Source organism: Columba livia, chromosome 25 (assembly GCF_036013475.1).
Source record: "Columba livia isolate bColLiv1 breed racing homer chromosome 25, bColLiv1.pat.W.v2, whole genome shotgun sequence".
NCBI classification, from domain to species: domain Eukaryota; kingdom Metazoa; phylum Chordata; class Aves; order Columbiformes; family Columbidae; genus Columba; species Columba livia.
The window spans coordinates 3586336-3613091 of record NC_088626.1 but is presented as its reverse complement, the minus strand read 5'-3'; the positions used below and the strand labels follow the sequence as shown (position 1 = coordinate 3613091).

Sequence of the window (26756 nt, the reverse complement as noted above, 5' to 3'; positions counted from 1 at the left end):
CCCTCTGTCCCACATAGCCCCCCGTGGCTCCCAATAACCCCCCTGCACCCCCATAATCCCTCTGTCCCCGATAACCCCCTGCCCCCCAATACTCCTCTGTACCCCAATAACCCCCCCTGCCCACACACCCTGTCCCCCAATAGCCCCCGCCCGCACTCCTATAACCCCTCTGTCCCCCATAACACCCTCGTGCCCCCAATAACCCCCCTGTGCCCCCCAACAACCCCCCTGCACCCCAATATCGGGCCCCGCCCGCACTCCAAGCTCCGCAAGTGGGGGCGTGGCCCTGCCCAAGCACCGCCCCTCGCTCCAAGCCCCGCCCCCTCGCGCCCCTCGCGCCCTTGCTCTCCCCTCCCCGCGTCCCTCAGCGCACAAGGGGGCGGGCGTTTCCCGCCGCCACCCAATCACTGCGCGGGGCAGGCGAGCCGCCACCCAATCGGCAGGCGGCGCGGCGCGATGACGCAAGCACCCTGCGACGCGGGGCGGCCCGCGGAGGGAGCGGCGGCATGTTGCAGCCGCGGCGGCCGCTCGTCGGGCTCGTCTCCCGCTGCGCCCGCACCGCCCGCCTGGGCCCCCGCCCGCCCGGGCCCGCCGAGCCCGGCGGACAAGCGGGGGGAGGCGCGGGGCGGCGGGGCCTGCTGGGCCTGCTGGCGCGGCAGTGCAGCTGCCTGACGGGGCAGCGGGCGCGGCAGGCCCGGCGGGGCTGGTGCCGCGGGGGCGGCGGGAGCGGCGGGGACGGGGCGGCGGAGCGGGCGAGGCGCAGCGGAGGTGGTGGAAGCGGCGGCGGCGGCGGCGGGGGGTGGTGGTGGTGGCGAGGGCTGCTCCGAGGCCGCCCCGCCTTCGCCGCTACCGGCCGCCTCATGGCGACTCTGGCCGGTGTCTTCGTCTGGGACGGGCAGCGGATCGAGGAGGAGGAGCTGCAGCGGTGGGTGCAGCCGCGGGGCCCCCGACACCCCCACTGGGAACCCCCAAACCCTCCGCGGCCCGGGGTGTTCGGCGCTTCGGGTCCTGAGCTCCCCGCCCCCTCCGTTCCCCCAGACCCTCAGGGGTGATCCCCAAACCCTCAGGGTTAGCCCCCAAATCCTAAGGGGTCCCCTCATCCCTTTACCAGCTGCATTTGGGCTTGGGGTCCCCCTATCAAACCCTTGGGAGATGCTCTTCCCCCCCCAGCCCCGCCAAGTCCACCATCGATGGGGGTGCACCCCAATTTTCTAAAGCTCCCAAACACTATGGGGTGCCTCTCAAATCCTCAGGGGTAACCCCAAGTTCTAAGGGGTTCCCCCTCTTAGCAGGTGCCTTGGGACTTGGGGTGCCTCCATCAAACCCTTGGGAGATGTTTCTTCCCCCCCTCTCAAATCCGCCATCATTAGGGGTGCACCCCAATTTTTTAAAGCTCCCAAATCCTCTGGGGTGCCCCTCAAATCCTCAGGGGCCTTCCCCCCCCTCTTACCAGGTGCATTGGGACTCAGGGTGCCCCCCCAAAACCATTGGGAGATACCCTCCCCCCCCTCAAGTCCACCATCGCTAGGGGTGCACCCCACTTTTCTAAAGCTCCCAAATCCTTGGGGTTGCCCCCCAAATTTTTCTAGGGTGGGAGAGTCCACCCCAAATCTCTCCAGGTCTGGGGGTGTCACCATCTGTGTGTTCTGTGCTGTGTGTTGATGTGGGGGTGAAGCCCAAGTGCCCCCTAAATCCTCAGGGTTCTCCCCCCTTTACCAGGTGCATTGGGACTTGGGGTGCCCCCACCAAGCCCTTGGGAGATGCTCCTTCCCCCATCACTATGGGTGCACCCCAATTTTGTGAAGCTCAAAAATCCCTGGTGTGCCCCCCCAAATTTTTGAGGGGTAGGGGAGTCTCCACCCCCAAACCTCTCCAGGTCTGGGGGTGTCACCATCTGTGTGTTCTGTGCTGTGTGTTGGTGTGGGGGTGCACCTTGAGTCCCCCCCACAGGGTGCCCCCAAATCCTCTCTAAATCACTGACCTCTTGGGGTGTCCCCCTGCACTTTTTGGGGGGTGCACCCCTGCAAATTGGGCTGCCCCTGCCCTCCCAGTTCTCTGCTTGGTGCCCCCCACCCCCCTTGGGATTTAGGGGTGCACCTTCCACCCCCCAATCCCCACCTACCCCAGGGGTGCAGCACAAAGGGGTGTCCAGTCCCCCCCCCAATACTGAGTGTCCCATTCGTGCTGCTGCACCTGGTGGGGGACACACGGAACCCCCCAAATCGGGTGACAAAAGGCCTCCCTGACCTTCCCGGTCGCTGTTTGAAGCGCGTGGCCTCGTTAAGGTGTAATTATCCTGCGTGGGGTGTGACGAGATGGGAGAGGGTAATTAAAACCTTAATGAAGAGCTCGGGGTTCGATGGGGCAGCGCTGGGTTCCCCCCTTTTAAATTCTGCTGCGTCGTCCGGACTGTCCTATGGGCATTAAATACCCAGTATTTATTTAAGTAGCTTATTTAAGGCTTAATTAAATCTTGGAGCTAACGAGAAACACCCCAACCTGTGACACATTCAGACATTTTACGGAGATCCCGACTTCACCTTTACACCAAATCCCGGTTTTATTCCCAAACATCGTGCGATAAACCCGGCCTGAGGTTTTCCAGTGTGCTCAGCAAGGCTGGGCTTAGGCTTGGGATTAAAAGCAGAGTTCAAGGTTACTCACCTCAATTTAAGGACTTCTTAAGCCCAACCTTCCTCCAGTGCCCTTTTCCAGAGCTCGCTGTGATTAACCCTCTTTAATTTCTCCTTATTCCTTTAATCTCACGCTGCCTGTTGGGCTCCGGTTTAGTTGCAGCAGCAATAAACTCCTCCCAGGTTTAAAATAACTCGTTGCGTCTGTATCGTGTTTCTCTTCCCCTCCCAACTCCCCTTCTCCTCCCTCCGCTTCTAATTTTACTTATTTCCTTGATAAAACCAAAATCCCTGTTCTGGCTTTGCCATTCCCACCTTTATTTTTATAGATTTTAATGGGTTTTGGGGTAAAAAACACCCGTAGCTGGTGTCCCCTATGGTGATGTCCCGGCTGGCAAAACACCGACACAAACCTAAATATTAACCTAAATATTAAAGAAATATGATCCTAAATATTAACAAAGTGGTTTAAACGCGATAAAAACCGATTTGTAGCGGTTAAAAATCCACACCAAGTGTAAATAGAATAATTGTGATCGCTGGTTTTGTCCTAACAGGGAAGCGCAAAGGGCAAAGAAATAAAATACGAACGGAATAAAATAATTAATGATAAGTAATAAAATTTCTGTGCAAAGAAATGAAAAATCAAGACTTTCTGGGCATTGTTTCGGTTCAGTTTTCTGGGTAATACAGAATAAAGCTCGAGACAGATGTGCGGCAGCTGTTAAGACACATAGAAATGTATTTATCCTGTTGTAAATTAGTCCCGCAAAGCGTTGGGAGCGACGTTAATTCAGCCAGACCGGCGAGACCTGCCCCGCAGGTTCCCAATATACGCTTTAATTCCGCCTGGCGCTAATTACTTTAATCTAATTAGCGTCTCCAGGTTGGTGCGATCCACCTTCCATGGGGTTGGGGCCTCCAGATGTGGAAAAACCAGCTGTTCTGCTCCAATGTTATTTATTATATTAATTTACGGTGCGGTTTATCCGCTTTTATCACTTCCCAGGAACAAGCCCTTTTGTGTTTTCCCCTATAAAACAGCACAAACCCCTTAGAATTTAAGAATAAAAAGGCAATTGTGGTGGATTTTTGCTGCTCTTTCCCCACTAAAATCCCTCAGGGTGACGCCTGGGGAGGTTTTACCCATTTCAGGTGAATCCATCTGTTGTATAAACAACCCGACGAGGCTTGGATTGTTAATTATTGTGTGTTTTCTCCCTCCTCGCAGGTCGGCGCAGGAGATAAAATACATGGAGAACATGTCGGGGCCGCGGATGGAGCCCAAACGGGAGCGCGAGCCCGGGGAACAGCCCTGGGAGATGATCATGGACAAAAAGCACTTTAAACTCTGGCGCCGGCCCATTGGGGGCACCCACTTGTACCAGTACCGAGGTAACGGGACCCCCCGAACCCCCTTTTGCACTGGGATTTATCCAAAATGTTTTCAAAAGTGGGATTTGTCGCACTTTGTTTCGCTCTCCGCACATTCCACCCCCGTTTAGCACATCAAGGGGGGTCCCATTTAGCACATCAAGGGGGCTCCCATTTAGGACATCAAGGGGGGGTCCCATTTAAGACATCCATGGGGGTCCCAGCGCTACCGCCCGCCTTAAAAACACATTTTAATTGAATTTTGCGGCGCTGAGATTGAAATTAACCTGGGATTAACAGCTGTTGCTTTCCCGCAGTGTTCGGGTCGTACACGGACGTGACTCCCCGACAGTTCTTCAATGTACAGGTGAGCAAATAAAACGCACCCCCTGCCGGGGAAATAATGAATATATTCATCTTAATACAAGTTCTGCGATGGAAAGCCGAGCATGGTATAGAGCACAAGCAGGGATTTGGGATTTTATGCTTGTTTCTGATAGAAATAAAGGAGCGATGCGCGCGGGATGTGTTCTGGTCCTCCCATCGCTCCTGCGCTTCCTCTCTGCCGCCTTTTAAATCATATTTAATAATTCCCCGCGGGTTAAATGACACAGATGAGAAGGTCAGGGGCTGGTTAACGCTGCCGTTGGACTTTTGCTGTGACGCCGCTTCTCTTTAACATCTTTCCTCCTTTTCTTTCGCCAGCTGGACACTGAATACAGGAAAAAATGGGACTCGCTGGTCATCAAATTAGATGTAATCGAGCGAGACGTGGCCACTGGATCCGAAGTGATTCACTGGGTCACTCATTTCCCAGTGAGTTTCTTCTTTTTATCCCTTCCTGGTGATTCTCAGCTGGTCGATGCCTTTATTTGTTGATTTTTTAATCTCTTTTTGTCCAGTATCCGATGTATTCGCGCGACTACGTCTACGTGCGCCGGTACAGCGTGGACAAGGAGAACAACCTGATGGTGCTGGTCTCACGGTGGGTTGTTTTTCCAACCGTTTCCCATCTCTAAACCAAACCTGAGTGCTGGTTTTAAACTCCACGAGCTTTTAAACCCCCCCATAAAACCTCAGGGGTCTGCCTCAAAAATACAGTGTTTTTTTGGGGTGAAAAACTTGGGTTTTTTGTACCGGACTCCAAAATATCAGTGGATGCTCCATGTGGCTCATCTCCTGCTTTTCTCATTCCCCCCAGGGCTGTGGAGCATCCGAGCGTCCCCGAGGACCCTGAGTACGTTCGGGTCAGGACCTATGAGTCCCAAATGGTCATTCGGCCCCACAAAACCTTCGACGAGGTGCGTTTTTGGGGGGAAAAGCTGGAAAACAGGGTGGAAAACTTGTTAGGAGGGGGGAACTGCACCTTTTCTGGCTGTTGTCCTGAGCGCTAAGTCGGGGTGAATAGTGCAGAGGGTCAAAAGGGATGAATTATTGTCCCAAAATGAGCAACAAAAAGGATGAATTATTGTCCCAAAATGAGGGACAAAAAGGATGAATTATTGTCCCAAAATGAGGGACAAAAGGGACGAGTTATTGTCCCAAAATGAGGGACAAAAGGTACGAGTTATTGTCCCAAAATGAGGTACAAAAGGGATGAGTTATTGTCTCAAAATGAGGGACAAAAGGGACGAGTTATTGTCCCAAAATGAGGAACAAAAGGGACGAGTTATTGTCCCAAAATGAGGGACAAAAGGTACGAGTTGTTGTCCCAAAATGAGGGACAAAAGGGACGAGTTATTGTCCCAAAATGAGAGGCAAAAATGATGAGTTATTGTCCCAAAATGAGGAACAAAAGGGATGAGTTATTGTCCCAAAATGAGGGACAAAAGGTACGAGTTGTCCCAAAATGAGAGGCAAAAGGGACGAGTTATTGTCCCAAAACAAGGGACAAAAGGGACGAGTTATTGTCCCAAAATGAGGGAAATGTGTCCATGTGTGGCTATGGAAATATTTTAAGCTTAATTCTAGTAGTTTGAGGTTCTTTTTGGTGCTCTTGGAGACACAAATGTGTTGTATCAAAGCACCAAACTCATTTTAAAAAGCCTTCGGCCTCGCAACATCTCCTTCCTCACACCTTCCTCCTCAGAAAACCCTCACAGGGTGTCCAGAGCCTGAAAATCGAGCTGGGAAGGGGAGGATTGTGGGGAAAACCCCTCCCTGGGTGCTTACAATGAATCGTTATGGTTCTATAACACAAGCGACCCGAAAAGGGATTTTAGGAGAGGATGCAAAGCCCGACGGAGTTTTTCTTCCCCTTCAACGTCTTCGTTTCCTCCTTTTCCAGAACGGTTTTGATTATTTGCTGACCTACAGCGACAACCCCCAGACCGTGTTCCCCCGGTACTGCGTCAGCTGGATGGTGTCGAGCGGTGAGTTGGGGTGAAATTTGGGGGGGATTCAGGCTCTTCTCACAGAATCCCAGAATGTCAGGGGTTGAAGGGCCCTGGCAAGCTCATCCAGTGCAATCCCCCCATGGAGCAGGAACACCCAGATGAGGTTACACAGGAAGGTGTCCAGGCGGGTTGGAATGTCTGCACAGAAGGAGACTCCACAACCCCCCTGGGCAGCCTGGGCCAGGCTCTGCCACCCTCACCGGGAACAAGTTTCTTCTCAAATTTAAGTGGAACCTCCTGTGTTCCAGTTTGAACCCATTGCCCCTTGTCCTATCACTGGTTGTCACCGAGAAGAGCCTGGCTCCATCCTCCTGACACTCCCCCTTTAGATATCTGGAAACATGAATGAGTCCCCCCTCAGTCTCCTCTTGTCCAGCTCCAGAGCCCCAGCTCCCTCAGCCTTTCCTCACACGGGAGATGCTCCACTCCCTTCAGCATCTTTGTTGCCCTGCGCTGGACTCTCTGCAGCAGTTCCCTGTCCTGCTGGAACTGAGGGGCCACAACTGGACACAATATTCCAGGTGTGGTCTCCCCAGGGCAGAGCAGAGGGGCAGGAGAACCTCTCTGACCTACTGACCACCCCCTTCTAACCCACCCCAGGTACCATTGGCCTTCCTGGCCACAAGGGCCCAGTGCTGGCTCATGGTCACCCTGCTGTCCCCAGGACCCCCAGGTCCCTTTCCCCTACGCTGCTCTCTAATAGGTCATTCCCCAACTTATACTGGAACCTGGGGTTCTTCCTACCCAGATTCAAGACTCTACACTTGCCCTTGTTCTGTTTCATTAAATGTTTCCCTGCCCAGCTCTCCAGCCTGTCCAGGTCTCTGATGGCAGCACAGCCTCTGGCGTGTCAGCCACTCCTCCCAGCTTGGTGTCATCAGCAAACTTGCTGACAGTCACTCTATTCCCTCGCCCAAACCATTGATGAATATATTGAATAACACCGGCCCCAGCACTGCCCCCTGAGGCACTGCACTAGATCCAGGCCTCAACTGGACTCTGCCCATTGACCACGACTCTCTGGCTTCTGGAACAAGCGCCAGGACCAGAGGAAACAGCCTCAAGTTGCGCCGGGGGAGGTTGAAATTGAACCTTGGGAACAATTTCTGTTCCTTCTGGAAAAAAACAGCAGGTTCCTTGTGCTTTTTTCTAATAAAATGAGCTTTTTTTTCCCTATTTCAGAGCAGCGCTGGCTCTGAAGTGTCTCTGAAAAAGGGTTAAAATACATTCGCTCACCACACTCGACCTTTATTTCTCGCACCGCCCCGCGTTGCCAACCACAAAAACCACTTTTCTTCCGCTTTGCGCTCTTAAATGCGTCTAAAAAGGCGCAGGAACCACCTCCGTGTGCTAAACACTCGTTTTTTAAGAGTAAAATTCTAATATAAAATTCTAATTGGGAGAAATGCGACTGTGCAGAGCTGGTGCAGCAGCGGATGTGAGAATTTAAAAGGTTAAATGTTGAAAATATTAAGCATTTTAAATTAAAGTGTTAAATATTAAAAGCCCCTTAATGGCTGCGGGATGCCCCCCTTGAATAAAGTGGAGCTGAGTTATTAGGAGAAAATTGGGAGAGAGGAAAGATATTGGGCAAGAAAATCAGGAGGGGACACAAAATGAGGGAGGGAAAGAGAAATTAGGAGGGGAAATGAAAATGAGGAGGGGGGAAAACATCAGGGAGGGAAAGCAAAATCAGGAGGGAAAAGAAAGATTAGTAGGAGAAGGAGGAATTAGGGAGGAAAATAGAGTGAGGGGAGTGGGGCTACCAGGCCGGGATGTTGTCACCTCAGGCCGGGATGTTGTCACCCCAGCCCGGTGGCACTTTGTGGGTCACTCTCCCTCACCCCATCCCACTCTCCCCACCCCAGGAATGCCGGATTTCCTGGAAAAACTGCACACGGCGGCTCTGAAAGCCAAAAAACTGGAGCTGGAGGTGCGGGACTACATGGCGGCGCGGCCTGCGGACAGCGAGGGCAAGGCCGGCATGGCGGCCCCCGAGCACAAGGCCGACGGCTCCTGCGGCTCTGCCCAGCTGGAATTCGCCTGACCAGACCCCCCCCGGGATGACGGGGAGCTCAGCACTGGTGAGGGACCCCCCAAAATGTCACACCGACGGAGCCGCCGTCGGATTCTCCCCCTTCCTCGCTTGTCCCCAAATCTCCGGGCCTACGTGAGGATGGGGGTGTCGCGTCCCCCCAGCTCCGCCCTGTGTGTTCGTGGGCTGATGAAAAATGTCGTGTCGTCGCTAAATATTTCCCAAACGGGGAAAAAAATACTCTAAACAACATAATTTATGGCCTCCCCCCCCGCAAATGCTATTCTGAACCCCGAATGGTTTTGGCTCAGCGCTCGCACTGGATGAGGATCCTCCACAGAACTGTCTTGGGGTGTTTTATGGTGTTTTACCCCCAAAAGTGTTGTTTTTTCCACCAAAAAGATCCTTCTACCCTTCCAGGGGGTTGGTATTACCAAGGTGGGGCCATGAACTGGTGAAACTGGGGGAAAAATGCTATTTTTGGGGTGGTTTTTAGCTGCTGGTTGTGTAGGGGATGGGGGGGGAACCTTTGTGCCGGTGACAACCGGGGTCACCGTGACCCCCCGGGGCCGATCCCGATGGGTTGTGGCACAAGGTGGGGTCGGGAAAAGCAAAATACTTAAATAAATCATCTCTTGTAGCCACAGCCCCGGATCCTAATTAATTTCCCTCGTTAATGAAACCTGATGGACTCAGGTTTGTCCCCCCTGCAGCAGCGATAACTGGAACCCACCCCCAACCCTCTTTAACCCCCCCCTTCAAATACATTTATCATAAATATTAAAGCTAAATATTAATCCCCACCTCAGAATAAATTTATCATTAAAAAATCTAAATATTAATCCCCACCTCAGTATAAATTTATCATAAAAAATCCTAAATATTAAATCCCACCTTAAAATAAATGTTAAGCCTAAATATTAATCCCCTCACTTAAATTTAGCCTAAAAATTCTAAATATTCAATCCCACCTTAAAATAAATGTTAAATCTAAATATTAATCCCCTCCCTTAGAATAAATTTATATATAAATGTCAAATCCAAATGTTAATCCCCACCTTGGAATAAATTCCTCATAAGAAATCTAAGTTTTAATCCCCACCTTAGAATAAATTCCTCGTTAAAAATCTAAATATTAATCCCCACCTTCAAATAAATTCCTCACTAAAAATCTAAATACTGATCACATCTTAGACTAAATATATCATTAATATTAAAATCTAAATATTAATTCCCCCCTTAGAATAAACGTGTCATCAATTTCTCACCACGCCCCATCAGCAGCCCCAATTAGCGCCGTTAATTAGCCCTGTCATGAGGAAGAGCTCCAGGAGTGGGACCCATATGCCCCACGTCATGAATGTTTTGGGGCGTTTCCCCATGATTTTGGGGTTTTTGGTGCTCTGGCTCCGCGTCGGGTCCCTTTGGCTGAGGACAGGGCCAAAAAATGAAGGCGTTGGGTCATTTTGGGTGTTCAGGGGCCATGGGGGTGCACACCCCAGGGTAGGGGGGTCACCTTATAGGTGACACTGTTGGGTATCATCTATACTGTCACCTCCCAGTGTTGCCAACCCCCCCGCTCTGGCATTTGGGGACACGGGGGTGGAAGCGGTGACACGTACACCTTTATTGCACTATGCAGAGCAGCAGGGAGGGAGTGCAGCGCGACGCTTTTGGGGGGGGCAAGGGGGGCTGTGACCCCCCTATCCCTTGTTTCTGGGGGGGTGTGACCCCCCCCCCATGCTTTCTATTTAGTGGGGGGATGCTGTGACCCCCCCATCCCTTTTATTTTTATACGGGGGGTCTCCCTGAGTTTCCCCATCCTAAATCGCAGCCCCTCCGAGTTGGCTCAATGCTGGTGGTGCCCGAAGGAACCTCGTACCGGGGTGAATTGAGGGGTGTGTGTGTCCCCATCCTCAGTGTCCCCCCCCCATCTGTCACAGCAGGTTCTTGTTGCGTTTGGGGACAATCTTCCTGACGGTGCGGCGCTCGGAGATGTTCCTCTTGACGCGGACAGTGGGGGCCTGGGGGGGATCGGGGGCCAGCGAGGGGCTGGAATGGGCCTTGGTGAGGGTGGGGGGTTCCGGGGGGGTCAGCGCTGGCCCTGCCCGCGACTCCCAGCGCTCCAGGTCCTGGGCGCCCGCGCTCAGCCACGTCTCCAGCACCTGCACGTAGGTCTCGTAGCGGCGGCGCTGGAAGGGGAGGATGAGGATGGAGATGAGGAACCACCACAGGGACATCCCTGTGTCCCTGGTGTCCCCATGTCCCATAGCATTCGCATTTCTGCCATGGGGGAAGGATGAAGCACCACCATGGGGACATCCCCATATCCTTGGTGTCCCCATGTCCCATAGCAGCACCTCTGCCATGGGGAAGGTAAGAATGGAGATGAGCCACCAACATGGGGACATCCCTGTGTCCCTGGTGTCCCCATGTCCCATAGCATTCACATTTCTGCCATGGGGGAAGGATGGAGATGAGGCACCACCATGGGGACATCATCGTGTCCCTGATGTCCCCATGTCCTTGGTGTCCCCTGTGTCCACCATGTCCCCATGTCCTTGGTGTCCCCCATGTCCCTGGTTTCTTTCATGTCCCCTGTGACCCATAGTGGTGTCTCTGCCATGGGGAAGGTAAGGATGAAGATGGGCCACCACCACTGGGACATCCCCATGTCCCTGGTGTCCCTAATGTCCCATAGCACTGTCTCTGCCATGAGGAAGATAAGGATGGAGATGAGCCACCACCACGGTGATGTCCCCATGTCCCCTGTATCCCACAGCAGCATCTCTGCCATGGGGAGGATAAGCCTGGAGATGAGCCAGCTCTGTGGGGACATCCCCATGTCCCTGGTGTCCCTAATGTCCCCAGGGTCCCCTGTGTCCCATAGCACTGTCTCTGCCATGGGGAAGATAAGGATGGAGATGAGCCACTACCATGGTGATGTCCCCATGTCCCTTGTGTCCCATAGCGGCATCTCTGCCATGGGGAGGATAAGGCTGGCGATGAGCCACCACCATGGGGACATCCCCACGTCCCCGGTGCCCCACATAACAACACTAATTAGCGGTTAACGAGCCACACCTCGTAGAGCAGGTAATCCCTCCGCAGACGATGCTCGTCCAGCGCCCGGCCCCGCTTCTCGGGGAGGTTCCGCTGGTGCTCGTGGAGCTCCTGGGCCACCCGCTCCATCCACTCCTCGTGGCAGCGCTGCTGCTCCTCCTGCCACGGGAGAACAGTTGGGTGGGTGCCGGGGGCACCCATGGGTGCCTTCGCCCCCCAAAAACAAACCCCGTGGGGCTCACCGGGGGGCAGCGGCTGGGGGCGGCGGGCAGGATGGGGCGCACGAAGCGGCGCTGGGACCCGACAGCGGCGGGGAAGGGGGGCGAGGAGAAGAGGGCGGCCACTAAATTGATGCGCGAGATCCAAGAGAACATTTCGTCCGGCGTCCTGAATGGGGATGGATGAGGTCACAGGTGATGTCATTGCCCTCGCGGTGATGTCATTGTCCCTCTTTTTGGGGGGTACTCACGGGGCTTGGAAGAGGAAGACGCGCCAGTCGGCTGTCTGCAGGCGGAAGACGTTGGGGCGCTTCGTGTATTTGCTGGCGCGTTCGGCCAAGGCGTGGTGAACCCCCAAAGGTTCTTCAGCCTCGGGTGCCCCCTCTTCCTCCTCCTCCTCCTCCTCCTGGGGGGCCGGGGAGGCTCCCGCCCGGGGGGGACCCCCCGTTCGCCCCCCAGGTTTGAGTAAATAGAGGACTGTCCCTTTGAGAACGGCGTGGAAGGCTTTCCAGCCTCGTCTGCCCCACGGCGCTATGGGGGGGAGAGAAGTTGGGGAGGCAGGATTGAACCCCCCCCCAAAGCTGAGACCCCCCCTCCAGCTTCAACAGACCCCAGCGTTGCACCCCAATTAGCCCTAAACCACCCCAAATCCCCCTCCTTGAACCCCCCAGCACCCCCAGTTGGCCCCCAAACCACCACAAATCTGGACTCCCTAAAACTTGCCCCCAAACCCCCCCAAACTTGTCCCCCTGAACCCTAAAACACCCCAAATATCCCCCCTGGACCCCAAAAAAAGCCAAACCAGCCCCCAAAACACCCCAGAGATGGACACCCCCCCCCAAAACCTCCAATCTGCTACCAAACCACCCTAAATCTGCCCCTCCAGACCCTAAAATACCCCAAGTTCCACTCCGGAGCCCTCAAACCATCCCAAATCTTGCCCCCTGGACCCCAAGCCCCCCCCAAATCTGCCCCCCCACACCCCAAATCTGCCCCTCTGGACCCTACATCACCCCCAATCTGCCCCTCCTAACCCTGTAGACCCCAAATTCCCCCCCCTAGATCCCCAAGAAGCCTAAACCTGCCCCCCATGGACTCTAAACCACACAAACCTCCCTCCCCCAGACCCCAAACACCCCAAATCTGCCCCCCCCGACCCCAAAACACCCCAAATTCCCCCGCAAGATCCCAAAAGAGCCTAGATCTGCCTCCCATGGACCCTAAACCCCCCTTATCTGCCCCTCCCAACCCTAATAGACCCCAAATTCCCACGCCCAGATCTCAAAAGAGCCTAAATCTGCCCCCATGGACCCTAAACCCCCCAAATCTGTCCCCCCAGATCCCAAAACACCCCAAATCTGCCCCAGCCCAACCCTATAGACCCCAAATTCCCCCCCTAGATCCCGAAAGAGCCAAAATCTGCCCCCTATAGACTCTAAACCACCCCAAATCTGGCCCCCAGATCCCAGAATACCCCAAATCTGCCCCCCAACCCTATAGACCCCAAATTCCCACCCCCAGGTCCCAAACAAGCCTAAATCTGCCCCGCCATGGACCCTAAACCCCCCAAATCTGTCCCCCCCCAGACCCCAAAACACCTCAGATCACCCCAGATTTGCCCCTCCAGACCCCAAAACACCCCAAATCTGCCCAGCCCAACCCTATAGACCCCAATTTCCCCCCTAGATCCCGAAAGAGCCAAAATCTGCCCCCTATAGACTCTAAACCACCCCAAATCTGCCCCCCCCAGACCCCAAAACACCCCAAATTCCCCCCCTAGATCCCAAAAGAGCCAAAATCTGCTCCCCATGGACCCTAAACCCCCCAAATCTGCCCCCCCCAGACCCCAAAACACCCCAAATTTCCCCCTCTAGAACCCAAAACACCCCAGATTTCTCACCCCCAGACAAAATCTGCCTCAAAACACCCCACATCTGCCTCTCTGGACCTTATACCCCCCCCAAATCCCCCCCTTGGACCCCCCCAACTCACTTTTCTTGCCGTCAGCCTCCGCCAGCACCTTCCTGGCCAGCCAGCCCCTGCGGTACGTCAGCGCCCCGGCCCCCCCCGGCAGCTCCACCAAGGGGTTGCTCTTCTTACGGCCCGGGGGGGCTGGGCTGCCCCCCCTGCCTTCCTCCTCCTCCTCCTCCTCATCCCTACGGGGTGCTCAGCATCACCGGGTGACCCCCCCACCCCAAATTATCCCCCCCTTTTAACCTCGTACTCACGCTGCCCACGCCAGCTTCTCGTTGCGGATGGAGCTGTATAGAGCCTGGGGGGGGGGGGGGGATAATGGGATTTGGGGGGGAAAATGGGATTTAGGGGGGAAAATGGTATTTGGCAGGGGGGGAAAAAGGGTTCGGGGGGGTTCTAGGGGGTGGCCCCCCCCTTTTTTCAACCTCAACCCCCCCAAAATACCTTCAGCTGCTCCCTGGGGAAATCCTGCCCATCCATCATCCCGCTGAGGTTGGCAATGAATTCGGCACTGGTCATGGCCCGGCCGAGGCGCTGGGGGGGGGGGAAATCTATAAGTGCCCCCCCTTTATTTTGTTTTGCACCCCAAAAATGCAAGGGGTGGGTTTTTAGGGTTGCAAACCCCATATTTTTGGGGTTTTTTGGCTCACCTGCCCGTGGAGGTCGGTGTTGAGCAGCATGATGGCACAAGTCAGGGTGTGCGCGGCGTCTGTGGGGGGGCCAGGGGGGTTAATTGGGGTGTACCCCCCCCAAAGTGAGGGCACCCACCACCCTGAACCCCAATGGGGGTGCCCCACAGCAATGGGTGATGAGTGGGGAAACTGAGGCACAGCATGGGGTGGGGGGAAGGAAGGAAGGTGGGGGGGGTCTGGGGTGGTCCGGGGGGATTAATTGGGGTGTGTCCCCCCCCCAAAATGAGGGCACCTACCACCCTGAACCCCAATGAGGTTGCCCTGCAGTGATGGATGGGGAAACTGAGGCACAGCATGGGGTAGGGGGGAAGGAAAGTGTGGGGGGTCTGAGGTGCATGGGGTGGGTTTGGGGGTTCATAGGGGGGTTTGGGGGTTCATGGGGGGGTCTGGGGGTGCTGCCCCCCCCTCGCTCACCAGGGGAGGGGAAGGCGCCGGGGTTGCAGTGATGGAAGCGCCGGGAAAAGTGGCTGAGGATGCGCTCGCGTTCCTGCGTCTCCCCCGTCAGCACCAGCGCCTGCAGGAACGACCTGGGGGGACCCTAAAATATTGACCCTACCCCTTCCCAGACCCCCCCACACACTTTAGAGTCCACTCCCCCCAACCCTAAATCTCCTCCCGTCTAGAGACTGGTGGATCAAAAGTGTGCCCCCCACAATGCTATAGACCCCAAATCTGAATGCCCCTGGATCAAAAACACCCCAAATCTGCCCCCCCCCCAACCCTATAGACCCCCAATTCCCCCCCTAGATCCCAAAAGAGCCTAAGTCTGCTCCCCATGGACCCTAAAACACCCCAAATCTGCACCCCCAACCCTACAGATCCCGAATTTCCCTCCCTCCCAAAAAGAGCCTAAATCTGCTCCCACAGACTGTAAAGCACCCCAAATCTGCTCCCCCCAACCCTATAGACCCCAAATTTCCACCCCCAGATCCCCAAAAGAGCCTAAATCTGCTCCCCATGGACTCTAAACCACCCCAAATCTGCTCCCCCCAGACCCCAAAACAGCCCAAATCTGCCTCCCTGGACCTTAAACCACCCCAAACCTGCCCCCCCATAACCCCAAATCCACCCTCCTGGACCCTCCATCACCCCAAATCTGCCCCCAAAACACCCCAAATCTCTCCTCCTCCCAGCTCCAACACCCCCATCTCCCCCCCCCCACCAAATCCCAGCCATGCTATTGATTGTGGGGGACACACTTGTCCCCCCCCTCAAAAATAAAGCCCCCCCATCCCTACCTGAGCGCCTGGTCCAGTGTCTGCCCCCCGAACTGGAACAACTCCAGGTACTCCTGGGCCACCATCGCGCTGAAATCATTGCTGGGGGGGGACAGGAGCTTGAAGGGGGGGTCCCCAACCCCAGGGGTGTGTGACCCCCCAAAAAAGGGGTTCCCCCCCCCATCATATCGTTACTTCTTGCGGAGGAATGAGGCCACTTGGGATTTCTTGAAGCCATCGAGGTGGAAGAGGCGGGCGGCCAAGCGCTGCGCGTCCCCTCGCTGGTCCGGGGACACTGGGGACCCCCCCGGAGGGCACCTGGGGGGGACAAGAGGGGGTCAGGCGGTGTGAGGTGTGAAAGGGTTCCCCTTAATTCTGGCCCATTGGGTGGTGTGGATGTGGGAGAGAATGGGGGGGAAATGGGGGAGAATTAGGGGGTTTGGGAGGGGTTGGGGGGGTCAGGGGATTTGGGAGGGTCAGAGGGTGTGGGGGACAGACGGACAAAGCAAATAGAGGTTTGGGAGGGGCCAGAAAGTGTGTGTGGGGGGGCCCTTTAATTCTGGCCCATTGGGTGGTGTGGATGTGGGAAAGGATGGGGGGATTGGGGGGTCAGGGGATTTGGGGGGGGTCAGAGGGATAGGGGGGCCTGGGGGTTGGTTGGGGGACAGATGGACAGAGCAGATGTGGGAGGGAATTGGGGAGAATTGGGGGGTTTGGGGGGGATTGGTGAGTCAGGGATTTTGGGGGAGTCAGAGGGTTGGGGGGGGTGGGGGTTGGTTGGGGGACAAAAAGAGCAGATGGGGGTTTGGGGGTGTCAGAAAGAGCTGGGGGGGTCTCTTAATTCTGGCCCATTGGGTGGTGTGGATGGGGTGGAATTGGGGGAGAATTAGGGGGTTTTGGGGGGATTGGGGGATCAGGGGATTTGGGGGAGTCAGAGGGTGGTTGGGGGACAGACAGACAGAGCAGATGGGGGTTTGGGGGTGTCAGAGCTGGGGGTGTACCCTTAATTCTGCCCACTGGGTGGTATGGATGGGGTGGAATTGGGGAAGAATTAGGGGGTTTGGGGGGGATTGGGGGGTCAAGGGATTTGGGGGGGGTCAGAGGGATGGGGGGGGCTGGGGGTTGTTTGGGGGACAGACGGACAGAGCAGATGGGGGTGTGGGGGTGTCAGAAAGGCTGGGGGGCATCCCTTCTGCCCCACTGGGTGGTGTGGATGGGGGGGGGAAAGGGTGAATTGGGGGAAGTAGGGGGGGAATTCGGTGGTTTGCAGGGGGGGCAGGAAGTTGGGGGGTGGTCTGGGCGGGGGGAAGAGACAGATGGATTTGGGGGGCAGATGGACAGACAGGATTTGGGGGCGGGGGGGGATTCTGGGGAGCAGATGGGTTGGGGGGCGGATGGGGAATGGGAGGGCAGATTGGGGGGGTTGATGGGGAATGGGGGGTAGATGGGGAATGGGAGGGCAGATTGGGGGGGTTGATGGGGAATGGGGGGGCAGACAGGGGTCTGGGGGGCCAGTGGGTGTCTGGGGGGGGGGACACAGATGGATTGGGGGGTTTTGGGGGTCAGGGGGAAGGGGGGGGGCCATGTGGCCGGCACTGACGTCCCTCACCCCTGGGTGCTGGCGGGGGGGTCCAGGGGGGGCTCCTGGGCCGTCGCAGGGGGGGACAGCTCCTCCACGTTGGGGTGCGGTGACGATGGGGTGACGGGGGGGGGACCCTGCGCCGCTTCCCCCCCCGTGCAGGAAACACCCGGGGACACCCGGGAACAGCGGGGTCCCAATGTGGGGGGGTGACCTCCTGGAGCCCCCCCCGGGGCTGAGGGACCCCGTGGGGGAAGGGAGGAGAGGGGGGCAGGGGGATGGTGACCCCCTCCCAGGGGGTGAAATGAGGGGGTGGGATCCGGGGGGGTCAGGGGGCTTAGTGGGGAGCTCGCCACGGGCTGATATGTGGGGCTGGGGGGCAGATTTGGGGGGGTCACAGGGCGGGGAGTGCACTTGGGGAGATGGGGGGGGGTCAGGGGGCTCGGGGGGGGATGGACCCCCGCTGCCATCAGCTGATATGAGGGGCTGGGGGGGCGCTGGGGGACAGCGGGGGGGGGCTGGTACCCCCGTCTCATGGGCTGATATGGGGGGCTGGGGGGAGGCTCTGAGGGGGTCAACGGGCTGGGGGGGCACTGAGGGTGACTTGAGGGGGTCAAGGGGCTGTGGGAGGGCCGGAACCCCCCCCTCATGGGCTGGTATGGGGGGGTTGGGGGTTTCTGGTCCCCCCTTCCCTCAGGCAAATATGGGGGGGGCAATGGTTTAGGGGGGGGCTTGTCCCCAACTTTTGGGGGTAAATCTGGGGGGAGTGGAGGGGTCTGGTCCCCCCCTCCCTGGGTGAAATCTAGGGGGGGTGAGGGAGGCTGGTACCCCCCTCCCAGGGGGGGTTGTGGGGGGGCCACAGGCCTGGGGAGGGGCAGATCCTGGTCTCCCTCTCCTGGGGGGCAACCGGGGCTGGGGGGGTCCCGGTCACCCCCCGCTGGGGGGGTGGAGGGTCCCGGGGGGTCCCCAAAACCCAGGGGTTGATCCGGGGGCTCAGCGAGTGCCAGGCCTGGGGGTCGGGGGGGTCCTGGGAAGGGAGAAGACACAACGCGGGGAGGGGTCCCCATCAGTACCAGTGCCCCTCCAACCTCCCCAAATAACCCCAGGCTGGGGGTCCCACACTCACCCCACTCCGCAGCACTGGGGACATCCCCTCCTGGGGTACAGGCCAGGGGGGGACACCCCCCAGTGTTCCCTGGGGTATTGTCCCCCCCCACGGTGACAAGCAGGGCAGCTTGGTGGGGGCGGTACAGGGGAACCCCCTGGGGGGCACCCATGGGTGGGGGCAGCCGGCTCTGGAAGAGGGGGTTGGTGTGGAAGTGGGGCTCCTCGTCGTCAGCATCGTCACCGTCACCGGGGTCTTCATCCCGCGAGGAGCTGCCATCGTCGTCATCATCATCATCGTCATCATCCTCATCCTCGCTGCTTTGGGGGTCGTGCTGCTTGGGTGAGATGGTCCCATCCGTGGTCATGGGCAGGATGGTCCTATCCTTGGGGACGTTCTCCTCTGAGATGGTCCCATCCATGGTCATGAACTTGGGTGAGATGGTCCCATCCATGGGCTTTTTCTCCTGCAAGATGGTCCCGTCCTGGGGCACAAACTTGGGCCAGATGGTCCCATCTGTGGTCATGGTCATGGGCGAGATGGTCCCATCCGTGGGCTTGATCTCCTCTGAGATGGTCCCATCCATAGTCATGGACTTGGATGAGATGGTCCCATCCATGGGCTTTTTCTCCTGCAAGATGGTCCCGTCCTGGGGCACAAACTTGGGCCAGATGGTCCCATCTGTGGTCATGGTCATGGGCGAGATGGTCCCATCCGTGGGCTTGATCTCCTCTGAGATGGTCCCATCCATAGTCATGGACTTGGATGAGATGATCCCATCCATGGGCTTTTTCTCCTGCAAGATGGTCCCGTCCTGGGGCACAAACTTGGGCCAGATGGTCCCATCTGTGGTCATGGTCATGGGCGAGATCGTTCCATCCTTGGGCTTGATCTCCTCCGAGATGGTCACATCTATAGTCATGGACTTGGATGAGATGGTCCCATCCATGGGCGTGTTCTCCTGCAAGATGGTCCTGTCCTGGGGCACAAACTTGGGCCAGATGGTCCCATCTGTGGTCATGGTCATGGGTGAGATCGTTCCATCCTTGGGCTTGTTCTCCTGCAGGATGGTCTCATCCGTGGTCATGTTTTCTTGCGAGATGGTCAAATCCATGGTCATGCACTTGTATAAGATGGACCCATCCATGGTCATGCTCTCCTGTGAGATGGTCTCATCCATGGTCATGGCCCTGGGCATAGATTTGGGCAAGATGGTCCCATTTGTGGTCTTGTCCTCCTGTGAGATGGTCCCATCCATGGTCACGGTCGTGGGCGAGATGCTCCTGTCCATGGGCACATGCTCCTGTGAGATGTTCCTGTCCATGGACACAGACTTGGGTGAGATGGTCCCATCCGTGGGCATGTTTTCCTGCAAGATGGTCCTATCTGTGGGCATGTTCTCCTGCGAGATGGTCCCACCCATGGTCATGGTCATGGGCAAGATGCTCCTGTCTGTGGTCATGGACTTGTACAAGATGGTCCCATCCATGAGCGTGGACTTGGGTGAGATGGTCCCATCTATCAGCAGGTGTTCCTGCAAGATGGTCTCATCCATGGGGGAGATGCTCCCATCCATGGACACGGACCTGGGTGAGATGCTCCCTTCTGTAGACACGTGGCCACGGTGCTTGTTGGAGCTGCCCCCACCCATGGACACATGCGAGATGCTCTCGTACGCAAATCCCCAGCTTTGGTAGGGACCCAAGTCCACGGGTGTGGACTTGGGCGAGATGGTCCCACCTGTGGGCATCTGCTCATGTGAGATGGTCCCATCTGCAGAGACGTGGAAGATGGATATGGATCCATGGCCTTGGTGCTCATGGAAGATGGTCTCATCCATGGAAATGGACTTGGGTGAGATGTTCCCACCTGTGGACTTGTGGAAGATGCTGTCGTATGCGGATCTGTGGCCGTGGTGCTCATGGAAGATGTTCTCGTCCATGGGCATGAACTTGGGGGAGATGCTCCCATCTGTAGACGCATGGCCATCATGCTCGTGTGAGATGTTCCCACCTGTGGACACTTGGAAGATGCTCTTGTATGTGGATCCATGGCCTTGGTTCTTGTGTGAGATGTTCTCATCCGTGGGGAAGATGGTCCCATCTGTGGGCATCAACTTGGGTGAGATGGTCCCACCTGTGGGCATCAGCTTGGGGGAGATGGTCCCATCTGTGGGCATGAACTTGGGTGAGATGGTCCCATCTGTGGGCATGAACTTGGGTGAGATGGTCCCATCTGTGGGCATCAGCTTGGGGGAGATGGTCCCATCTGTGGGCATGAACTTGGGTGAGATGGTCCCATCTGTGGGCATCAGCTTGGGGGAGATGGTGCCATCTGTGGTCATGGTCTTGGGTGAGATGGTCCCACCCATGGGCGTGAACTTGGGTGAGATGGTCCCATCTGTGGGCATCAACTTGGGTGAGATGGTCCCACCCATGGGCATCAGCTTGGGTGAGATGGTGCCATCCATGGTCATGGTCTTGGGCGAGATGGTCCCATCCGTGGGCATCAGTCTGGGTGAGATGGTCCCATCCGTGGTCATAGTCTTGGGCGAGATGGTCCCATCCGTGGGCATCAATCTGGGCGAGATGGTCTCATCCGTGGGCATCAATCTGGGCGAGATGCCCCCACCGCTGGCTGCGTGCTGGTGTAAGACATTGTCCCCCGTCGCCGCAGCCCCACACTGGTGCCGGCTGCTCCCAGCGCTGTCCCAGCCCTGCTGGGGGGGCCAGTTGTTGTCCCCCCCGTCCCACTGTCCGTCCAGCGCTCCCTGCAGCTCCTGGACGCACAGCTGGGCCTGCAGCAGGCTGGCCCAGAACACGTCGGTGCCACCGGCTGTCACTGCGGTGGGTGTCACCACGGCGGGTGTCACCACGGCGGGGGGGGTCACCCCTTCGGCCCCCGCCCCTGAGAAGACGATGGCATCCTGTGCCGCCAGGACCCCGGGGGTGGTGGCGGGGGGGGTCTTTGGTGGCTCCATGGCGTGGTGTCCCCCCTATGGCCGCCCCCCCGGCGCACGCGGGCAGCTGCCCGTCCTGCCCGTCCTGCCCAGCCCCATGGCCGGGGGTCAGACCTGGGGGAGAAGGGGGAGATGGAGGTGGGTGGGGGGTCCCCGTAGGTGGGGGAGAGGAAGAGGAGAGAGGGAAGGAGGGATGGAGGGAGGGAGGAAGGAGGACACGGAGATGGATGGAGAAGGGAGAAGGAAAAGGGAAGGATGGAGGAGGGAGGGATGGAAGAAGAGGTGGAGGAGGAAGAGGAAGGGAGGGAAGGATGGAGGAAGGGGGACAGAGGAAGGGATGAAGGAAGAAGAGAAGAAGGGAAGGAAGGAGAAGGGAGGAAAGGAGGAGGGAGAAGGAATATGGAGGGAAGGATGGAGGAAGGGATGAAGGGAGAAGGAAGAGAAAGGGAATGAAGGAGGGAGGAGGAAGGAAAGAAGGGAGGGAGAGAGGGGAAGAGGAAGAGAGGGAACAAGAAGGGAGGGAGGAAGAAGGAAGGAACAGAGGGAAGGAAAGATGGAGGAAGAAAGGAGGGAGGAAAGGACGAGGAGAGGAAGGAGAGATGGAGGAAGAAGGGAGAGAGGAAAGAGGAAAGGACGGAGAGAGGGAAGGAGGAAGGAGGAAGAGCTGGAGGGAGGGGCCAGAGAAGGAAGGAGGGATGGAAGGAGAAAGAGGAGGAGGAGGAAGAGGCTGTGGGGAGGGGGGGTCAGGGAGGGCCCCTCCGCAGGGTGGGGGCCCAGCACCCGCGCCCCGTGTCACTCGTGTCACCCATGTCACGGCCCCGCGTCACCTGCGTCACCCACAGCTTCCGGCCCCGCCGGGGCAGGAAACGGGGAGGGGAGGGGGCACCCAACGGCCCTCCTGCACCCCAAAACCCTGCAGCACCCACTGCCACCATGGGGGGGTCACGGGTCACCCACTCGTGTGTCCCCTCCCCCCGGCACCCCTGTGCCACGTGGGGGGGCACCTAAATGTGCTGCTTCCTGCAGCACGGAGCGGGGGTCCCCAAATCAAGGGGGGGATGCTGGCACCCCACTGCATTGGGAGGGGTCACTGCTGGGGGGGGGTGCACCCCAAAGTGGGTGCCGCTGCGCACTGTGGGGTGCCCCCCCCCAAAACGCGGTGCCCCTCGCAAAGTGTCCCTCGAGGGGTGAGGGGGCACCCAAAGGCATAGGGAGGGCTCTGGGGGGACCCCAAATGGTGGGGGGGAACATAGAAGTTTGGGGGGGACTCGGGGGGTGGGGACGCACCCCAAAAGTTTGCACGTAGGCTTTTAGGGGTCCCCAAGGGTTGGGGGGCACCCCGAAGGGTGTGTGGGGGACCCTAAAGGGGCGGGAGGGACCCCAAGGCTGGGAGGGGGAGGGGGCAGAAATCTGTGGGGACTCCGGAGGAGCCGTGAGGACCCCCCGGGAGTCACGGGGGACCCCCAAGAGTTAGGGGGGGCACCCAGGAGTGGGGGCGCCCCGAGGGTTTTTGGGGGGAAGCTCAAGGTTTGGGGGACCCTCCCGGGCGGGGGGGGGAGGGGGCTGGGCGGGGCTGAGGGCTCTGGGGGGGCCCCAAGGGAACCTCCAACCCCTCCCCGGGCCGTGGGGACCCCCCGGGGTCCCGCTGTGACCCACCCCGCTCCCCTCCCCTTACCGGCAGCGAGAGCGCAGCGAGGGGCGTGGCCAGCGCCGGTCCCGCCCCCTTCCTCCCGCCCCACCGCCGGGGGCGGGGCCGGGAGGGGTCAGTCACGCCTGCGGATACGCCCCCGTATGGAAACCACGCCCCCTCGGGCCGCCGGGCCCGATCCTGCCCTAAATGAGCCTGATCCTGTCTCCAAAGGGGCTCCATTCTGCACCACCATGGGCTGAATCTCCCCCGTATGGGCCCGATCCTGCCCTACAGAGCCTGATCCTGCCCCCAATGGGCCCGATCCTGTCTCCGTGGGTCCAATCCTGCCCCACCATGTACTATCCTGCCCAACAGGGCCCGATCCTGTCCTCCAAATGGGCCCACTCCTGCACAGCAGGGCCCGATCCTGTCCCACATAGGCTGATCATGCCAAATGGGGCCTGATCCTGTCCCTCCTTGGGCCCGATCTTTTCCCACCATGGGCTGATACTTCCCGCATGGGCCTGATCCTCCCCCGCCATGGGCCCAATCCTCTCCCTCCATTGGCTGAACTGGCCACACAGGGCCCGATCCTGTGCCCCATGGCCCGATCCTGCACCTCCCACCGCAAACCACACACCCCAAACTGACACCAACTCTTTATTTCCCCACCCAGGGGGGCTGACAGTGGGGAGGACCCCCACACCGCCCCACCATGGGTGCCACCGTCACTTGCGGAGCAGGTAGAAGGCGGTGACATCTGGGGGGGCAGCCAGGCCCAGCGCGGGGCCTGGGGACGTGCTGAGGAACAGCCCGGGGAAGGCGGCCGACTCGAAGGTGTGTGTGGTGCCACCAAAGGTCTTGTAGAAGGTGTAGGGGGTGGCGTCAGCCGGCCGTGAGAACAGGTCCAGCAGCCCCACCTCCTGCCATGGGGCATGGGGGTCACCGCTGGGATAGCACCTCCAGTGCCACCGTCCCAGGGAACCCCCTTGTCCAGGTGCCACTATCTCCAGGTGACACCATCTTCAGGTGACACCATGTCAAGGTGATACCCTGTCAAAGTGGCACCTTCTCAAGGAGCTTCAACCACTAGGTGATGTCATCATGGGGTGACACCACCCCGGGGAACCCCGCACCTCCAGGTGACGCCACCTTAAGGAGGTGGCACCTTCTCAAGGAAGCTCAAGCTCCAGGTGATGCCATCATGGGGTGACACCACCCTTGGAAACCCCCCACCTTCAGGCGATGCCATCATGGGTTGATGCCATCACAGGTTGACACCATCCCAGGGAGACACCATCCCAGGGAACCTTCCACCTCTTGGTGACACCATCTCAAGGTGATACCACCCTAGAGAACCCCCACCTCCAGGTGACACCACCTCAGGGTGATACCATTTGGGAATGACACCATCTCAAGGTGTCCTCACCTCGGGTTGACCCACATTGAGTTGACCCATGTTGGGTTGACCCACTTCTGGATGACCCATCTCTGGGTCCCCATGACTTCAGGGTGTCCCCACCTTGTGTTGACCCATCTCTAGGTGTCCCACCACCCCAGGGTGCCCTCACCTTGGGTTGTCCACCTTGGATCCACCCACCTTGGGTTCCCCACCTTGTGCTGACCCCCTCGGGGTTCCCCTACCTCTGGGTGCCCCCCACCCTGGGCCACCCCCACCACAACCCCCCCCAATATCACCTCCAGCTTGAGCTGGGGCTCAGGGCCAGTGCCACATGACAGGGCCTGTTTGCCACCACGGATGCCCACGATGAGGGGACAACGCCAACGCTCCAGGCTGGGGTTGGGCACCACGCTGATGGGTTCTACGAGGGGAAAGGGGTGAGTGGGAGCACCCATGGGTGCCTCATGTGCCCCCTACCCACCATGGGTGGGGTGGCACCCACCTTCCTGGGCAGCGTTGGTACCCTGGAAGCTGGTGGCCACCAGGTGGCCGTCATGGAGGCAAAGTCCCTTCTGCTCCGTGTCCCTCACCACATAGTGGTAGGGCTGGGCCACCACGTGGGACTCGGTCGAGGCGATGGTGGATCCTGTAAGCACTGCTGGGGGACACAGGGATGTGGGGACATGGGGACGTGGGGACACAGGGAGGGGGCATGGGGACACCATGGGTGTGTGGGGACATGGGGCATCATGAGGACATGGGGCGTCACAGGGATGTGGAATAGGGGGACATGGGGACGTGGGGTTGGGGGACATGGGGCATCACAGGGATGTGGGCACATGAGGACACAGGGACATGAGGACACAAGAGTGATGGGCACGTGGGGTTGGGGGACGTGGGGACACAGGGACAGAGGACATGGGGCGGGGGCACAGGGGATGTCAGAGATGCATGGGGACATGTGGGCATCACAGGGACATGGCTGTGATGGACATGTGGGGACATGGGGACATGGAGATGGGGCACACGGGTGTGATGGGCACCTGGGGACACAGGGACACATGGGCATCACAGGGGTGTGGAGATGGGGGACATGGGGCACATGGGGACAGGGATGGACGGAGGGACACCAGGACATGGGCATGGGGACAGAGGGGACATGTGGGGACAAACGCTACCTTCCCCCAGGAAGTCATTGAACAAGGCCACCATGTCGGGGTCGATGACAGACTCTGCTGCGTCCCCTGTCCCCACCATGATGCCAGGAGGGTCCCTAAGAAGCTGTGACTGCCCCAGATGTCCCTGGGGACCTTTGTCCCTGATGCAGCCCCTGGGGGGCACAGGAGAGGAGGGTGAGGGCAGGTGCCACACGGGGTGACTCAGGCCCTCGCTGTCCCCACCCTGTCATCACTCACCTGGTGGCAGCTCTGGGCACGCGGGACATGGCGGAGCCTGCACAAAGGGACCACGTGTGTGACACAGGTGACGCGGGTGGCGGGATCCCCGCGCCCCGATGCACCCAGTTTGCCAACAGGCTCCTGGTTATCAGTAGGTTCCAGAGTGAACACCCACAGAACGTGGCCCAAACGGGTTTCTCCCCATCCCTGTCCCCAGCGATACCTGCAAGTCCGTCAGCGTCTGAGATCCTGTCCTGTGTCCTCTGGGTTGTGTCCCCCGCACCGGGTGACGGTGGCACTTATAGAGCAGGGCGGTGCAGGGGGACAGACCCACCCCGGTAATTGTGCGGGAGGAGCTGGGCGGGGTGACGGGGTGATGGTGAAACGCCACCTGGTCCTCTGTCCCCTGCGTCCCCACCCCATGATGCTTATGGTCACTGTGGCTGTGGTGTCCCCTGAGCCGTGTCCCCAGGGTCCCATGTGTCGCTGGGATCCTGTCAGCCCTGTCCCCAGGCTCCCACCTGTCCTGACCCCATGACCCCACATTGTCTTGTCCCTGAGGTCCCATGTTTTCTGTCCCCAAAGTCCCATGTATGTTGTCCTCATGATGCCCATGTCCCCTGTCTCAACGGTCCCATGTCCCCCATCCCCATGGTCCCATGTGCCCTATCCCTGCTGTGCCTGTGTGCTGTGTTCCCAAGGTCCCATGTGCCCTGTCCCATGGTCCCATGTGCCCTGTTCCTCCCGTGCCGGTGTGCCTTGTCCCCAAGGTCCCACGTGCTGTGTCCCCAGGGTCCCATGTGCCTGTATTTGCTGTGCCTGTGTGCCTTGTCCCCAGCGTCCCATGTCCCCCGTCCCCACGGTGCCATGCGCGCCATCCCCGCTGTGAAACGCCGCGTGGTGCCGGTGACAGCTGGGTGTGCCGGGCGGGAGGCGTCCCCGCTGCCACCAAATCCAGGAAGGGGCCTGGCCATGGGGCAGCCCCGCTGATGTGTCACCCCCCGCCAGGGACATCCCGTCATTGTCCCCAACGAGCCGGTGGCGCAACACTGGCCTTCCCGCCATGGTGACGCAAGCGGCGG

The 26756-nt window shown here is 58.5% G+C and overlaps 3 protein-coding genes across 12 annotated transcripts; 1 reads left to right on the top strand and 2 right to left on the bottom strand.

Annotated features, from left to right (window-relative positions):
* The first annotated feature begins 498 nt into the window (after positions 1-498).
* STARD7 (StAR related lipid transfer domain containing 7) lies at positions 499-9084 on the top strand. Its single transcript, XM_065041068.1, has 8 exons — positions 499-925; positions 3865-4028; positions 4325-4374; positions 4713-4823; positions 4910-4992; positions 5209-5308; positions 6295-6379; positions 8272-9084. The coding sequence occupies exons 1-8, from the start codon at positions 507-509 to the stop codon at positions 8448-8450; spliced, it is 1191 nt and encodes a 396-aa protein (XP_064897140.1). The 5' UTR covers positions 499-506; the 3' UTR covers positions 8451-9084.
* Positions 9085-10041: 957 nt separating this feature from the next.
* LOC110365896 (PH and SEC7 domain-containing protein 4-like) lies at positions 10042-23013 on the bottom strand. Of its 3 annotated transcripts, XM_065041064.1 has the most exons (14): positions 22921-23013; positions 18308-21359; positions 17212-18208; positions 15798-15920; positions 15624-15704; positions 14800-14912; positions 14344-14402; positions 14138-14227; positions 13948-13991; positions 13712-13875; positions 11971-12250; positions 11744-11888; positions 11523-11660; positions 10042-10630 (listed from the first exon to the last, which is right to left on the bottom strand). In XM_065041064.1, exons 2-14 carry the CDS (start codon positions 21264-21266, stop codon positions 10376-10378), a joined length of 5448 nt encoding a protein of 1815 aa, XP_064897136.1. In that variant the 5' UTR covers positions 21267-21359; positions 22921-23013; the 3' UTR covers positions 10042-10375. The 3 variants fall into 3 exon arrangements, with proteins under 3 accessions (XP_064897136.1, XP_064897137.1, XP_064897138.1); XM_065041065.1 differs by lacking the exon at positions 22921-23013 and having other exon boundaries at positions 18308-22448; XM_065041066.1 differs by lacking the exons at positions 17212-18208; positions 22921-23013 and having other exon boundaries at positions 18308-18510.
* A 509-nt stretch (positions 23014-23522) lies between these two features.
* On the bottom strand, positions 23523-26275 carry LOC102083575 (interleukin-36 receptor antagonist protein-like). 8 transcript variants are annotated; one of them, XM_065041074.1, is made up of 6 exons: positions 25898-26260; positions 25693-25815; positions 25456-25550; positions 24780-24935; positions 24574-24698; positions 23523-23798 (listed from the first exon to the last, which is right to left on the bottom strand). In XM_065041074.1, exons 2-6 carry the CDS (start codon positions 25719-25721, stop codon positions 23604-23606), a joined length of 600 nt encoding a protein of 199 aa, XP_064897146.1. In that variant the 5' UTR covers positions 25722-25815; positions 25898-26260; the 3' UTR covers positions 23523-23603. The 8 variants fall into 8 exon arrangements, with proteins under 8 accessions (XP_064897146.1, XP_064897147.1, XP_064897143.1 ...); XM_065041075.1 differs by having other exon boundaries at positions 25693-25729; positions 25898-26259; XM_065041071.1 differs by having other exon boundaries at positions 25456-25607; positions 25898-26257.
* Between the last annotated feature and the right edge of the window lie 481 nt (positions 26276-26756).

Coding starts and splice junctions, on each gene's coding strand:
- STARD7 (XM_065041068.1), top strand. CDS start 507: ATGTTGCAGCCGCGGCGGCCGCTCGTCGGGCTCGTCTCCCGCTGCGCC. Junction 926..3,864: donor GAGGAGGAGGAGCTGCAGCG/GTGGGTGCAGCC, acceptor CCCTCCTCGCAG/GTCGGCGCAGGAGATAAAAT. Junction 4,824..4,909: donor ACTGGGTCACTCATTTCCCA/GTGAGTTTCTTC, acceptor CTTTTTGTCCAG/TATCCGATGTATTCGCGCGA.
- LOC110365896 (XM_065041064.1), bottom strand. CDS start 21,266: ATGGAGCCACCAAAGACCCCCCCCGCCACCACCCCCGGGGTCCTGGCG. Junction 13,992..14,137: donor TCCCCAGGGAGCAGCTGAAG/GTATTTTGGGGG, acceptor CCCCCCCCCCAG/GCTCTATACAGCTCCATCCG. Junction 13,876..13,947: donor GAGAAGCTGGCGTGGGCAGC/GTGAGTACGAGG, acceptor AGCACCCCGTAG/GGATGAGGAGGAGGAGGAGG.
- LOC102083575 (XM_065041071.1), bottom strand. CDS start 25,721: ATGTCCCGCGTGCCCAGAGCTGCCACCAG. Junction 24,936..25,455: donor CAATGACTTCCTGGGGGAAG/GTAGCGTTTGTC, acceptor TGTGTCCCCCAG/CAGTGCTTACAGGATCCACC. Junction 23,799..24,573: donor AGCCCCAGCTCAAGCTGGAG/GTGATATTGGGG, acceptor GCCCCATGGCAG/GAGGTGGGGCTGCTGGACCT.